This window comes from Pseudochaenichthys georgianus, chromosome 1 (assembly GCF_902827115.2).
Source record: "Pseudochaenichthys georgianus chromosome 1, fPseGeo1.2, whole genome shotgun sequence".
Classification (NCBI taxonomy): Eukaryota; Metazoa; Chordata; class Actinopteri; order Perciformes; family Channichthyidae; genus Pseudochaenichthys; species Pseudochaenichthys georgianus.
In genome coordinates, this window is record NC_047503.1 from 37,871,707 (window position 1) to 37,887,826 (window position 16,120).

The 16,120-nt window shown below is 46.0% G+C and overlaps 1 protein-coding gene across 4 annotated transcripts in view; it reads left to right on the forward strand.

The window, feature by feature from the left end:
• znf827 (zinc finger protein 827) overlaps positions 1-4,235 on the forward strand; it is a 67,341-nt gene extending 63,106 nt beyond the window's left edge. For 3 of the 4 annotated variants that reach the window (XM_034086130.1, XM_071203479.1, XM_034086137.1), the window contains exon 14: positions 82-4,235. In XM_034086130.1, the coding sequence (XP_033942021.1) occupies positions 82-1,102 (1,021 nt within the window). In that variant the 3' untranslated portion in view covers positions 1,103-4,235. The remainder of the gene's footprint in view (positions 1-81) is intronic. The other variant, XM_034086147.2, reaches the window with a different exon arrangement.
• Positions 4,236-16,120: the final 11,885 nt, after the last annotated feature.

The window sequence follows — 16,120 nt, forward strand, 5'->3', positions numbered from 1 at the left end:
GTAAATTCCCTTCAACTGTCCTTTTTGCTTTTTTGTGTCGTGTCCTCCCTCCCTACTTCCCCTTTCTGTTGCATTACCCAGGTGCCCTTTCTGCATCTACTCCACCAATCGACCAGCGGCCATGGAGTGCCACCTGAAGACGCACTGTAAGATGGAGTACCGCTGCCGCATCTGCCAGGGCCTGTGGCCCGACCAGGCCTCATTGGAGGCCCACATGCGCGGGCACCGCCTGGGCAACCACTACAAGTGTGAGCAGTGTGGCTACTTGTCCAAGACGGCCAACAAGCTGATCGAGCACGTGCGTGTGCACACGGGCGAGCGGCCCTTCCACTGCGACCGCTGCTCTTATAGCTGCAAGCGCAAGGACAACCTCAACCTGCACAAGAAGCTGAAGCACGCGCCGCGCCAGACTTTCGGCTGCCAAGAGTGCCCTTTCACCACCACACACCCCTTCGTCTTCAGCCGCCACCTCAAGAAACACCAGAGCGGAGGGGGACTGGACGGGGGTCTGGGAGAAGAAGAAGAAGAAGAAGATGAAGGGGAGGAAGAAGACGAGGAGGCGGGAGAGGAGGAGCTGCCACTCCAGGGATCCTCACCAGGGGGCACCTCGCTGCAGACGGGCCAGGAGAACTTCCTGTTCTGCAGAGGAGGGGGGAGCAGCGGGGGGAGTGGGAGTAACAGCCCGCTCATGAGCCTGACGGCGTCCCAGGCGCTGCAGTCCGTCGCCCTGTCCCTCACTCTGGGTAAGGGCGCCGGCGGCCCCCTGCACTGCTTACTCGGCACTAACGGGAACAACGGTTGCAGGACCCCCGGCGGCCCGAGCGGCGGCGGCCCCTCCCTCTTCTTCCCCTCCTCCCGCCACCTGTTGGAGCAGTACAGGAACTACGACCGGGCGCACCTGATGCCCCTCACCACCCTGTTCACCCAAAACAGCCGCTTCACATTCCACTCGCACCCCCACTCCAGATGGCGGCCCGCCACCTCTGCTCTCCTCTCCGCCTCCAACTCAGCATCCCCCTCCCACTCTCCACACTCACCCTCCTCCCACAAACACTCCTTCATGGCCTACCTGGGACTGATGGAGAGAGCCAAGACTGTTTGACCTCACCCTGCTCACCCTCCTCTTCCTCCTCCTCCTCCTCCTCCTCCTCACCACCCTCCCCCTCACTCCTCGGACGGTGGTGTGAATGACACTGAACCGCCGCAGTGGGAGCCACGTCTTTTCCAATCAGACCAGCAGGATAAGCTGGACCAGACGAACATATTGAAAAAAAGAAAACATTTATAAGACAAAAAGGCTGTACATGCTAAAAATGCATTTATATCAAAAAGCTGCTTTTCTTATCAGTTCTATCAATTGAATTATTACTACTTCAGCTACTACTCTCTATTACCTTATTTTCCGTTTTTAAATGTCTGAATGACTTGGACCCAGTTGCATTATCTGAGGAAACTAACGTATCTCAGTTTTATAGATTTGTTTTCGTTAGTCGTTTGACGAGATAAAAAGATGAAACAAAACTTGCAAGTGCTATATTTTAGTGCATTTGTGTCTATTGCTATTATGCATCGAAATAGCATGCCTGTGTTTCAACTAGCTTTGACGTCGTTAGGAAGCTACATTTGAGATATCCTGAAGTGTTAGCGGTGCAACGTGGACAGAACCAATGAAACGGATTGCTTTTCATTGTAAAAGGCACGTTTCCAAAGCAACGCCTCAAACCACGCACTTACTTATTTATCAGTCTTGTACATAGTTTTGTAGCCCCTCCCCCTCCCATCTTTTTGATTTCTGTTGGGTTTTTGTATAATGGTGAAAACACGTTGTGCATGGCGGCTGCCTGGTGTCACCTCTGTCTCAGAATACCCTTTCAACGGATAACGAGCGCATTTCAATCGGTTTTTTTGTAAGCTCACAAAACAGAAGATAATGTAAATAAGGAGAATCTGACCTATCATGAGGAGAACTACCGTACATTTATTACGAATGATTTGAATATAAACGTAAAATGATGACAATGAATTTGCACTTATAGATAAATAAGCAGTGCATTATAGAGACTTTTAACTTCTGAGACCAGGTGGCAGCAGCGCAGCTTCACATGCAGAGCGATGTATCACGCACCTATACTTAGAAGAGATATATGAGATAACTGTTTTGTGGAGGTGACCAGCTCTGGGTTGGCGAGCTTCCCACGGCCCCGGTCACCACAGGCCGATTCAATGGTGCTTTTTGGAGCTTTTTGTAATTTTTGTGTACAAAAAAAAGAAAAAAACTGTTCCAAAATGACTTGAATGAATGTATTTTTGTTTATGTACATGAAAAAGAAGCGATACAGAAGTGTGAACAGGGACCTCTTCTGTGCTGGGAAAGACGGGAAAGTTAGTGTGTTTGGTGGCCTTCTGTGTCTTTTGGGTTGTTTTTCATTTTTTTTTTTTTTTACTTTTTTTACTGAGCCTTTTACATCATAATAAAACATTTTCTACTAACATTCATAAAAGAACCCATCGTGCGAAAAAGGTCCTGTAGGTGCAATGATGAAGCAAAGCCATTCACTTGTACAGCGTTGTGTTCAATGGCTTCTGTTAGGCCGGCAGACACGGTACTGCTTTGTGTCCCTCCTTTTGAGTTTTAATTGCACTTAATGTAGTTACATTTCAAGCCAAAAGCACTTAAACCTTTAATTTTCCTTTTTTTTGAAGTGCAAACTTAGATCCACCATGTCACCATAATGTGAAGTGGACGGTTGTTGCTGTAAATGACTCAATCAACACCCCTTAGTTTCACATGTAGGCGTTTCTAGCAGTGCAAAAGTCCTGCCTGTGTGAAATCAGAGAACGTAAATTAATACAAATTGCACGAATTAGACGGTAGAGGTCAAGCTCTCCCTGGGAGCTAAAGGTCCCAGGCTAAATTGTGATAGCCAGTTTTGCACAGTGCTGCACTTTTTGATTCAGAGAATATGTATTTATCCGTAAAATGCTCAAAAGGAGATGTTTGCGAGATACGGCAGCAAAGTACAAGCATTTTATTTTGAAATAAAGCTTTACCCTATTCATAGCGCCTGTGTTTTTAAGTGGTCTTCAAGCCAAAATCCCTTATTGTAAAAGGGATTGTTTTTTATGTTCCTTATGTTCTCCGTGTGTCTATTGTACTCATGCATTTTCTTATATGGAATCATTGTTGCTTTTTATTTTTATTTTTCTACTTAACTATGTCAGAAAGATGTTGATTGGACAGAGAGATCACGGATCGTCGAGACCACAATGTAACTCGCGGCAGGACGTGATGTTAGGATTGAATCCGTCACGTCCTGCTGTGGAGCGATGCCTCGATTGTCCCCTTTACACTGTTTGTTTGGTCCTTTTTGCTCTATCGATGTCTGGCATGCTGTCTCTGGAGTGAAAGGAGCATCCTTCCAACACACACACACACACACACACACACACACACACACACACACACACACACACACTCTCTCTCGTCTTGTACTATCTCTGTTATCTTTTATACTCTAGTGCCACTTGGTGGAAGGAAACCACCTGAGACTTCTGAGAATGAGTCAAACTAATTGTCAGGGTCCAAAAGATTTAAGAAAATTTAAGATAAAAAAAGAATGTGTCCACTCTTGACACCCTTTTTTTTTTTTAATGTCTGCCTTTTTATTACAGCGTAATCATGAATGGCTGCACTTCTGTGTGCCCCCCCCCCCCCTAGTTTGAGTGTAATGTTAAAACAGGGCTCCATCTGTTTATAAAACCAATATTCTTAAGCACTTATTCTTATCTTGCCCATTTGTAAGTCGCACAGTGACCGTTTCTTTAAGAAAAAAAAGCTTGACTACCTTTTCAGCACTTCAGAGTATGCATGAAATTGCCCTCTCTAGTTCTTCAGCACTTAATTGTGTTTAAAACTAACCCCCTCGGTTGCATTTAGTTAGCATCACACTGCACTGTCTACAATCAGTTGGCTTTAAGTTTGGCTGTACGTTATGATTAGAAAAGGCTCAGCTCTCTTATCTTTTGGCACTCGGTAAAGATTGGTATGTGCTGTACAAAGCTTTTTTTTATTACTCCATTGTTAAGGCTGTACAGGGTTGTGACGATAACTGGTAAATAGATCATTTGTACTTTTTTGGTTTTGTATTTGTTTTCTTTGTTTGGCATTATTTTATGTTCAACTTGCCAGGTCTAAATGTAACGGGATTTGAAAGTAAAGCTTACATCAGATATTACGTCGGTGTTTTGTCTTCTCTCTTTCTTCTAATGGTGTCACAAATGTTTTCACTACTACGGTCGCAGCATCAGTCTTACACTTTGCTGAAACACTGTGAATACTTAAGGTATCAAAGTACTCATTGTCTCTTATCTCTAAACGACAAACGCTTTAGTTTTAGTATTTGTGCTAGATATAACAGATGGCTTTAACACCCTCAACCCCATGCAACTCACAGATATGTGTATGTTTAAATAAGTATTTAAAGTGCAATACTAATACAGACAAGTTCAGTGTTTGTCATTAAACAAAAACATTTTTGAATAAAATGATGCAACATCACTTGGATTAACCCCATTTTTAGTCTGGACATAAAAACCCTCAAACAAACTTTACAACTATTTATATTAAAATGATTTTCTTTCTTTTTAAGGATTAGGCATAAAAAACACTATGCACTAGTTAGTACATACTTAATTTATAGTAGTAAAATAGATCCTACACATAAAACCAATCCTTCAGTTTGGATATGGTCGAATGATAGTCTAAAATCTTCTATAACTCATTGTAAATCAAATGGATGACATTCCAACACCATGTCACTGAGAGTCGAAAACTAAAATTGAATATTCCCCTGCCCAAACAAAGGATCCTCCTTTCTAGCTCGCATTCAAATTATCTCACAAGGAGTACAAACAAGAAATAACCTCAAATTCTGCCAAGAAGAAAACCAAGAATTGCAAAAGCCTTGGATTCAATATTCCTCTCTGAAAGAAAAGCGAGTAAAGACATGAAAATAAACGCCGAGAAGAGATGACTCGCGTTTCAGAGCAGAGAGGAGAAGGGGACATGATGATCATCTTTGAGGGACACAGCTTCCTCTCATTTATAAAGCTGGCGTGCCATCATCATCATAAGGGATAGGATCTGTCGTGGTGTTTTTATTAGACCGATGGGAGGTCTCTCCCTCTCCTTCCTGTGTTGTAGTAATGAAAGTTACAGCACGTTCTCGCCCAGCCAAAGGTTGGCCCTGCCTAATGAAAACAGATGAAGCAGAGATAAAGTGTTTGCCGACATTAAGGGACTCATTTATCACCGTTAGCCCCCGAGCTATAGAACACCTTGGTCTGGAGCTCTGCTTTCACAGGCCCTGCCTCAAAGCACCCTGGTGGCACGCTGCAGCCTACCGTGCACTTGAACACCGCTTTCTCTCATGCAGATTTTACATTGCTTAAACAGCTTGTATCACTGTTTACAGCTCCATGTATATACAGTGTCCTCCACAGCATGTATACTCGCTGCAGTGAGGTAGCTGTAGAAAAGAAAAGGCTTTAGAGGAACCTTCATAAAATGTCAAGGATGCTGCAGTCCCTGTGCCCTCTGTGTTGACCCATGTGGGTTCAACAGCCATCCCAAGTCCTCTGTGGAAGGGCCATGTTCTCATCTAGTCGCTCATCTTGCCTGTGAAATAATGAATCTGTGTTTAAAGCTGCTTAATTAAGTTCAAAGCAGTGCCCGGGGCACCGAGCGCTGCTCAGCTGACCTCGCTATGAGTGGAAGTGTTGATTAGGAAGTGAGGAGACATGCAGGCACTGCAGGGGATGGCTATTGATTGAAAGGATAGAAAACCTCATTTGGATTTTGTGATTGGAAAACCGCACTGTACACAGAGAGCGGTTTTTCTTCATTTACCGAATAACAATAACTGCGTTCCTGCACTGACAGTTTGCTGAGATGTTCAACTAAGTGAGGAATTTCTTTGATAAGACTAAGTGCTGGAGTTTTCCTCATCCCAATAATAGCCCTTCACCCCGGCCCGAGTTGTCTGCACAATGTCGACCTTTCGACACCACCTCGCGAAAGTTGGCCGCTGTCGATCGATGGCGTGTTAGCTTTTTGTTTGAAGGTTCAGGCTGCCTTGGCTTTATTACAGCTGCTGAGAGTCATGGGGGAGTCGTGCACGGCTTTGTGAGAGAGGAGCTCCCTCTTGTTTGCCAAAAGTGTAATCCCGCCGTGACCCGCCGTGACCCTGCCCTGAGAGGAAAGCTGCTTAGACAGAAGTGCGTGTCTGTGGGAGCTCCCAGCTGCCCGGCCTGTCTCTGCCTCTTTTTCCTGCTATTTCGCTGACCACATATACCTCACCCAGCCCTACATCTCATAACACACAACCTCTCCGTTCCCCCTCACTCAATTCTCATGTTCTCCACTTCTGTTTACCTCCTCGTCTTTTACAGCTAACTCCATGCATGCTACACTCAGCCACAATACTTCCAGGACTCCCCCTCCTCACCGTACCTCCTCCAACATCAGGGTTTTTACCCTGTGTAGGAGCCGAGGCTTTGCTAAGTGGAGACAGATCTTTTTTTTCTCCAAAAGAGAGAATAAACACACAAAGTCCTGCCGTACGCAGCCTTCAGTACGGGCTGCAGAGCAGGACCACTGGCACACAGGGTAGAGAGAAAACGAAGGAAGAAAATGACCTCTGGAATCGATTTGGCATGGGTTAAAGACAGGGCAAAAACTGCGCAGAACAAGGCTCCACTGAGGCTGCTTGTTGATTCGTAAATCTATTCATCTTAAAAAAAAGATAGGCACCGAAACGAATTGGTGAATATGAAATTCCATGTTTATTCAGTCCTTAATCGTGGGTAGAAGTCTGGAGAGGCTAAAGGAAACACATGCAGTTGTATGCAAAGTGCAATCCAAAAACAAAGATGTCAGTTTCAAGTGTGTGCAAAAAAGACAAAGCACAGTGGAGCTCCACCTGAGGGACGAGAGAGAGAGAGAGATGATCTGAGAGGCTCGTGCTGCCGTCACTCACTGCCAAAGGCTTGTCCTCTCGGGTTGGACACGCATGGGGGGACATGTATTTACATGCATGTTTGGTGCGCAGCCTGTGGGCATAGCATCAGTGCCTGCCCACCCCCCCGCCGTGCCCGTTCCCCATTCTCTGGGGTGAGACATCACTCTGCGGGGGTCAGCAGAAACCTGATTCAGGAAGCCCTGCAGGGGGTGTTGGGTTGCGGGGGGGCGAGAGAGGGAAGGGTTTACCCAAAAGTCCCCGGGCCTTACACATCCAGACTCAGGGCGGCCTGAACCAGCAGGGAGGACAGATCATACCCCCCCGCTGGGTGCTGCCTGAAATACAGCTACTCCTAGGCCACTCCAACTGGATGGCCAACACATTACAGGAGAAAGAAAGAGGGGGGGAGAAAGAGAGGATGGTAATGGGTAGAGGGAGAGCAGCTCTACTTAAGTATGATCATGTCTTTGAAATAGATAGGACACAAGCCAGCCAACTCCCCTGTTGTTAAGCTCTGCTGTTACCATGGCATTCTATGACAGTCACCAGACATAGGTTACTTGGTTTCTATGGGTAACAGTTGGCGCTTCATTCACATCTTCTGTGACGACGAACCAAAAGATAACGCCCACCGATTCTCAGCGTCTTACAAGTCAAATTTCTCACACAAGATGTTCATTTTAAACATCTACACACTTTTCTGTTTTTTATCGCTTTCGCTTGAGACATGCTCCCATTTCAGTGATTCTGCTGAGACGTGAAGTGAGGAGATGTACTTATAGAGAGCTTAACAGAATAGCCCAAGGTCAAGCCCGAACCAATCAGCCTCCTCATTTCCCTGGATGGAGTAATGAAGTAGAACGCTGACCCCCGGCTGACCCTGGGAATCTGTAGCAGGGGAAACTGGCCCGGAGACCAATTAGCCTAAAGTAAACGGAAATATTTAAACAGAGCAGTCATTTATTCATAAATATGATCCGAGTCATCCAAAAAAAGTGCATCAAAGTGCTTTAATGTGAAGAGAAGGGTTTACACTAAATGCCACAAAACCTTAAACTCTGAGGGATAAAAGGCTGCTTTTAGTCTGTCTCCTAAAGATGATTTGTTCTGAGGGTTGATTACACTCTCCTAATTATCTCATGCACTTGAGCTTTTAATGATTTCCATGATTCAATTATCCCTAACTGAATTCCTGTCTTCAATCAATTAAAGCCATAGCTGCACACTCATCCATCTTCCAATCAGGACATCGGGAATCCCTCCATCCATTCTCATTTGAGAAGGGGGACAGGTCAAACAAATTAACAGAGATCGCATCCATCCATGTCGTCTCGCCTTTTTTCACATTTTCTAACCTTTCTGTTACTTTTACTTTTTAACTCTCCTGCGCCGTGAATCTGTTCACGAAGAATCACTGTATGACTTACAGATTATTCCCAATCACAAATGATGGAAATTGCAGTTGAATATATTTTTAATTCATTATAAACAGTAACCATATGGCTTTCCTGCTACTGTGATCCCTCCCTCGCACAAACCAGTGCTGTGCTGGTGTGTATAATGTATTCTACTGAAGCCTTCAAAGTATACTCCTTTATCTCAAACCCTTTTGTCCTGCGCTGGTTATTGTAATCTCTGACGTGGAGGTGGATGACAGCGGCATTCTTCGTCTCTCAAGAAAGCGTGTGTACAGAGACACACACTTGAAGAGATCGGCACACACACTTGTGCACACACACACACACACACACACAGAGTCTGGCACCATCTGCTGGAACCTTAAGAGAAACATAGATGTGAAATATTGATATAAGGGCATATTTAATCAAGTGAATTATGAAAGAATAGAGTGAAATATCACACATGTCTTCAAGGGAGAGCAAACATATTCCAAGACTCCTGAACAACAGGTTATGTGTGAGAGAAAAGCAAAGGCCTGACTGATGAATGCAGCTTGTTCACAGCAGAATTAGAGGAAGAAGAAGCACAGAAATGGTTGCCAAGGTGCCCAGATAGTCATTTAACCCTCATTGGTTGAGAGGGACTCTGAGGGCAGAGCAGCCTATTCACATGCTGCTCTTTCCATCCCCATTATCTCCTCTGTCTCATCCCCGCAGCCACCAATATGGTTTCCTTGAAAGGGTTTAGCATTCTTTTAAATGCAAATACCAAATGGTGCTCTTTCTGCGCCGACGCACAGGATGGAGCTGCAGATTAGGTTTGATGTCTTTATCACCGCGGTGGCTTTCGCTTGAGCGGAAACTGTTTAAGAGCAGCACCAACTGCAAAGCAGAGCAGAGGGGCGTTTTGGCCACATTTTACATTGTTGAAGATCAAAATAAAGACAGGCCCACGACACTGAGGCGGCCTTGTCCGAGCATCCCACTATGATGGACTCTGCGGCAGAAGCATGGCAGCAAACTTCAATCTCATACCTCTCAGCAGTGATCCTCATGTTACTGAGGAGCTTCAGATGTCTTCATTCAGAGGGCAGACTCAGCTACATCTTTTCTCAGAGCCTTTGCGGTTTTTTTTTTTGGACGGCGGTGAGTGTGCATTCCCTGGCACCATTTTCAATAGAGCTCCCCCTGGAGAAGCCAGGCAATGGCTATCACGACAATTACACTGACAGCTCTTTTCTAAAGTGCACTTGATTTATTTGATTTAGCGAAGATTAATGGCCCTCCCTCCAAGCTGGCCGGGCTGAGATGTGCTGCAGAACACAGGCTTACTCCTACAGAAGCACAGGTGGATGCTGGCAAAGATTGAGAAATGCTACTAGATGTATGCATATATGTTTACATATTTTAGCCACATACATAATCTTCTGTGCAGACAATGTGACGCATAGCCTATGCTTTAAAATAACAAATCATCAATCAAGTATCACTCACTTAAAAACACCAACTATGTTCAGAATCGACTTTTTATAATGTATCTATGCTTTGTTTCACTTAAGGAGTAAGTAATTTTGGAGAAACCAGCTCGAGATCGCTAGAATTTGAAAATACACAGCCGGAAAAAATCTGCGACTTCCTCACAGAGCCCCTCCTCCAACACACACGAACGCGCACATGACCAATGAGGGCACGAGATAAGTTTGTGCCCCGATGGAAGGCTGACAGGCAGGTAGGCCATCCAGTTACTTTAGCCGGGCCGGCTCAAATGATTGGTCGTGCTTTTTACAGTACTACGGCTTCCACAGATGACGTTTTTTTTATGGATTTGTTGTCAAAGCACTTAAGATATTCATTGCTATCGGGATGTTAAGAGCATTCCATGGAATATCTTTCACATACTATAGAAGGACATTTAAAAAATATTTTTAATGTTTTTTTAAAACAACTATACTATGACATTTTAAACCTCAAACTGACTTCCTGTAGAGTCACTATGCCCACTGTTCTCAGCTTAAGAAACAAACTAAAAAGTATGTAGGTATGCTACACAGAAAAAAAAAATAGGATACATCTAAATTGTAATTGTTTTACTCAAAAGTCTGGCAGCAAAATTGAAGCTTATAGCGGAGCATCTTTGGCCTGCAGACTCTCCTTTGGATAGTTCTCGTTTATTTATTTATTTAACATAACTTCTTCTATGATAGTCAGTAATATTCTGTGCATACTAATTTCAGTTACAATAACTTATATCGTTTTATCTCTTTTTCATTGTCTCACACACACTGGCATATACACCGTATACAAATAGACATGTTTCCAGATCTCGCTGCTAGAGGGAGACACCTGCCCCTCACTTTGTGCCAGGAAGCGCTACGTCTGTCCGGCCCACCGTTGCCAGGCCAGCGGTCCGGTGCGGTTCACTGCGACTGGCACTGACGCCTGCCCATCTGCCGGAGCTGACACGTCTGCTCCCACACCACATGTCCAGGAGGACAAAATGTGCGGTGGTGTCCTGGCAAAGCTCCCTGTAATGTCAACCTGGCGTGACCAACCCATGCCGGCCCCTTGGCCCTCACAGGCCTGGTGGTGTGGGGGCCTGCCCCGGATCAGACGGGGAGCCAGGAACATGCCACGGTAACAACAACTGCTGATCGACTGCCGGGGCGCCACCATCTTGTGCAGGGTGGATGGAGCTTGTTCGGTCCGGTAGAGGATGACTGTTCTCATTACTGGCCCTGAACCTTTCAAAACGTGGCTATTCACTAGTTGATAGAGGGCAGCTGGACTGAAATGAGACATCGAATGAGCAGGAAATGCATTCAGGCAGCATCCTTGGACCCTCGGCAGAAGCAATCCCATCCCATTAAAAACTGGTTATGAATGAAACAAGTTGTAACTTGGTGCCTCCTCTTACAAGCCAAAAACAATGGCTGAAAAGACAAATAACATGCGGAACATATTTTGTGTTGTCTGAGCAGATGGTCTTGGAGGTGTTTTGAGGGTCTGGTGTTGGCTGACTCTGTCCTGCAGCCCCCTCAGGGCAGCAACTGTGAGTGGTCATTAACACGGGGAGCAGGCCATGCCAGGAGAGAGGAGTCGAGCTGTAGTTAACAGCCACCATCCAGCTCAGTCCTCCTGCTCTTTGCTAAACAGGAACAACTACAGCATTCCTGCCGGTTGCCAAGGCTGTAAAAGCAACACATCATGTCGAGACCTTTAGAAAAAAAGACATTGTTTTGCGAGCACAAAGGAACCCTATGAGGAAAGGTGTATTTCTACTTCACTGCGCCTCATCGCTCACTTTTGCTGAATCTAAGGTTACGGCCAGGGCTGTCTGGCAGTTATCCATACACAGTGAATCATAGCATGTGTGTGTGTGTGCATGTGTGTGTGTGTCTGTGCACAGTGGAGTTGCGGACAGGTATGACAGGCTGACCTCCGCATGTTACCAGAGAGAGTGTGCGGCCCAGTGTTACCTGTCATAACACGGGCTGCCTGGAGCCCCGGAGCAGCAGCCTGACCAGGCCACTGGGCAGCCAGAAATAATAGAGACTGGCAAGAGGGCAATGAGGGGTCGCACGGAGAGAGAGAGAGAGAGAGGAGGAGGAGGGGGACAAGGACATATGACAGGAGGACTGATGGAAAGATGAAGGCAGGAGAGTGAGAGGCAGAAGAAGAGAGGATGCACCGTGGTGAGGAGAGCTGTGAGGATAATGATGTGGGAGCAAGTGGGTCAATGGAGAAGCAAAGAGAGGAAGATAAAAGAGAGGTAAGGAGGGTGGCGGCTGTTCTCCTGAATACTACCTCCTCGAGCTTCTAAAGAAAGCTACACATGGTTTAAGACGGAGAGCGAGGAAGAGAAGATCTGACTCTTGCTTTCTGAGTACTCTGTCCTACATCATGAAACCAGAGCGACCGCCGTGCATCTCTCCCCATTTGTTTGGAAGCACAGTTTATCTTTGCGAGTATGATTTTGGAGCGTTCCTGTGGTGAAGCCACTCGCCTGCAGAGATGGAACAGCTGAATTCACTTAGGCAGGCTTGGCCAGCAATTAAAGTGCTGGATTAAGAGTGATTGCGTTTTGTGTCCTGAGGAGGCGCTGCCTGCCATCTTGAGAGGTCTCATTAACATGGCTGCCGTGGGCTGCGCTGAGCACTGCCACGGGCAGTTAAAAAATAATGGAGACATTATCAACCTTAATGTCTTGTACCTGGAGTGGAGAAGATTTTATAATCGCTATTGTGATGGGCCACGGGCTGCAAGTCGGGCGAAAGGGAAAGGTTGCAGAAGATAACCCTTTTTCTGACCAGACCCCTGTGTGCTTTTTTGATCAGCCACTACACGTGGGGAGTCTGAGCAGCTGGATTTCATTAATTGAGTGCTGGCAGCGTTCTGCTCTGGCGGCAGGGGTGAGTCACACTGGTGGGATTGGTCTCTCTCTCCCTGATATCATCTTCAAACCATAACTACAAATAATTATTCACTCAAATCCATTACCGGGGGTCAATCAAGTTCCCCAATCAGTTCTAAAGTCCAATTACTGGCGCCAAGGCTGTATTCGCGCCTTCCTGCAGATGAAGGCCTGGCCCACAGGCTGCCCAGTAAATTACACACAGCAAACAGTGCAGTGGATGTGTGGGAGAGCCAGCCTCCTCAGGTGGGTAATAAAGCAGAGGTACATGCTGCTCTCCCTGGGGCAGTCTGACCGTACCATCGAGCAGACTTCACCAGGTTAAATAGAATTAGCCCATGCAATGAGACGCACTTTGAATACCAACTAGATCTCATCACTCCACAGGCTGGAGAGCGCAGCATGCACAGCACAGCATTAGCATCCATCTCAGCAGTTGATGTAATAAGACATGTCGCCATAAGGGTCTTTGTATAAAGAGGCTGCACGGTGACCCATCAGAGCAGCATAATGAGTGGGGTGTCACATCTGCACACACACACACACACACACACACACACACACACACACACACACACACACACACACACACACACACACACACACACACACACACACACACACACACACACACACACACAAAGTCAGGGCTTCGCTGCAGCTCTCCAACCCCATTAGCGCGCGGCTCCTTGTATCGTTTTGCAGCCGTCTTGAAAGTGAGCCTGGAGGAAATGCTTCTTGCACACTCATCGGTCACTAGAGAGAGACAGCAGTGCAGCCAGTCGAGACAGAGCAGGAGCATGTGTGTGTGTGTGACAGGGGATGGATGGCTCGTATGTATGTACAAGATGTGTAGGAGGTGAGCAGGACGAGTGTTCAAAGAGAGGGGAGTGAGGGAGGGTGGGGGAGTGTGGCGGTATGTGTGTGAGGAGCAGAGCAAACAGGGCAGAGACGGGGTGAGGCTCTGTGGCGGCAGCAGCCCATGACCGGTTGTCACACTGCACACACACTGCTCCCAAATCAGCCTGGTAGGAGGGCCGGTCTGACATTTCCCTCCGTGTCAGGCTTCCTTCACGCTCTGCCCCGACCACAAAGCAACCAGCAGTGACATAACCACCGAGAACAAGCACATAGATGTGTGTGCGTGCCATGATATGCCTGCTTTGTTTACTGACGTTTGCAGCAGCCCCATTGTTCAACGCTCATTCCAGACTTTTGAGGTTTCTAGGGGGGGGGGGGGGCTGAGTTTTTGGACTGCAATTACAACAGTATGAGGGCACTTTATTTTGTCCTGAGCCAGGAAAGTATCTGACTTCAGACTGCTGACACAAAGAAAGGCTGTCAATGTAAGCCCCCTCCATTAAACATGAAAAACCCTCATCAAAGAGCCAGCCTCTGTCCTCTGCTTACATTCAGGAGATCCAGTGAAATGCTAAACACATGTGGATGGATCCCGTGTTTAGGCTAAAATGGCTGAACACGATCCGGCAGCATTTGAGTTAATCTTCCTCAGTGAAACCGCATGGTGTTGTTTACACTGGAGACAACTGTGAGTGTAGTGTATGCATGTATGCGCGCGTGTGTGTGTGTGTGTGTGTGTGTGTGTGTGTGTGTGTGTGTGTGTGTGTGTGTGTGTGTGTGTGTGTGTGTGTGTGTGTGTGTGTGTGTGTGTGTGTGTGTGTGTGTGTGTGTGTGTGTGTGTGTGTGTGTGTGGAGTGTATCCAGAGCTGCAGGACTCACTGTTCCCTTTTGCTAAGCCAGAGCAGTTACAGTGTGTATGTGTTTGTGTCAGCATGATGGAGGAGAAGGGTGTTACTCAGACCTAATGAATCCATCTGCATGCAAGGGGCATTCTTCCTCTCGTACGCAGGCAGGAGCAAACGAGCAGCGACCTGGGAGCGCGTCCAGCGGTCGGGGGGCTCGGGCTCACTACTTTCGAAGCAGAGCAGCAAGGACGAGCGTGGATTAGTATTGAATTTACCTTTTTTTTTCTCCCCTTGAAATAAAGGTTCTTTCGAAGAGAGGATTGAAAGCAGTCTGAGGCCTCATGTTCTGTTCTGTACCAAGCATGGCTCCGTTCTGCTTCTCTCTGGGGATTGAGGGTAGCAGAGGAGGGTTGGCACTGAGGGTGAGACTACAGTACAGCCTTTGCTCCTGGAGAGTGGCAGCTGCTGATGTCCTCACCTCTGAGTGACCTGGCACCCTGGGCAACCTCAATGAAGAATGGATGGAGGGCAGGAGGAGGAGGCGGGGGCATTACGAAGAGGAGGTGGTTGGCACTCAGGGCCCAGTCATTAGGATAATGAATCCAGAGTGAGTGGAATTTGGGAGACCTCTAGTGGCTGCACAAAGTAGAAACTGACACCCGAGCGAGGGGGAGATACAGTATTGTGAATACTGCTGTTCATACTAAAATGAATAGAAATGTTACTTTCGTTACTATCTTTCTAAGGTCTTTAAAGTTTATTCAGAGTGTAGCTGGTTTACAACACAGCTACTTGGCTTTAAACAAGAACAAATTACTCCAATTGTATTATGTATTAGTGAGCCTTCAGATCACTTTTAAATGAAGTTGAAGATTTTCTATAATTGGCTTCATGTTAGATTTGGAGCATTGTATTTCAAAGTACAAAAGGGTAACGATGGCAACTCGAATCCTACACTGATTTGGATTGGAGCAACCCAAGTATTTTCCTCCTCCGCCTTAAAATGTCTAATGTTCCGTACCGAGGTCTTCAGTTCTTCATTTAATAATGTTTTGTATTATTAAAGCACCAGAAAGTGTATTTAAAGTTGAACAACTAATAATTTGTTATCTGTATTTTTCATATTTCAAGCATTTAAAAAACGGACTGATAAAGAGTAATTAAAAACAAACTGACGGATTAATTGATATAAAACATTATTAGTAGCAGCCCTAGTTTGCACTGGTATTTTACACAGATATTTTAATCTATGAATACCAATTCACCCTAATTAATGATGCCTGTTATTTCCTTAGCCTTTGTAAAGATCATCCAAGCACTTGTCACTGGAGTCCATTGCAAAAAGCAGCACGTCTGTTTAAATTCATATCGAGCACTGGAGTTATGAGTGTGTGACTTATTTGTCTTTAATGCTCTGGTGGCGTCCAGGAGTGTATTATGAGAGTAATTCTGAAAATATTAAAGTGTGTTATGCCTGAATAAGAAGCAGCAGACTCGTTCAGGGGAAACGGAGCACTGACATTTCTGGCTCCAGAGTGCATGAAAAAAAATTCATTACATCTGTGACAAATCTCAGGGCTAATA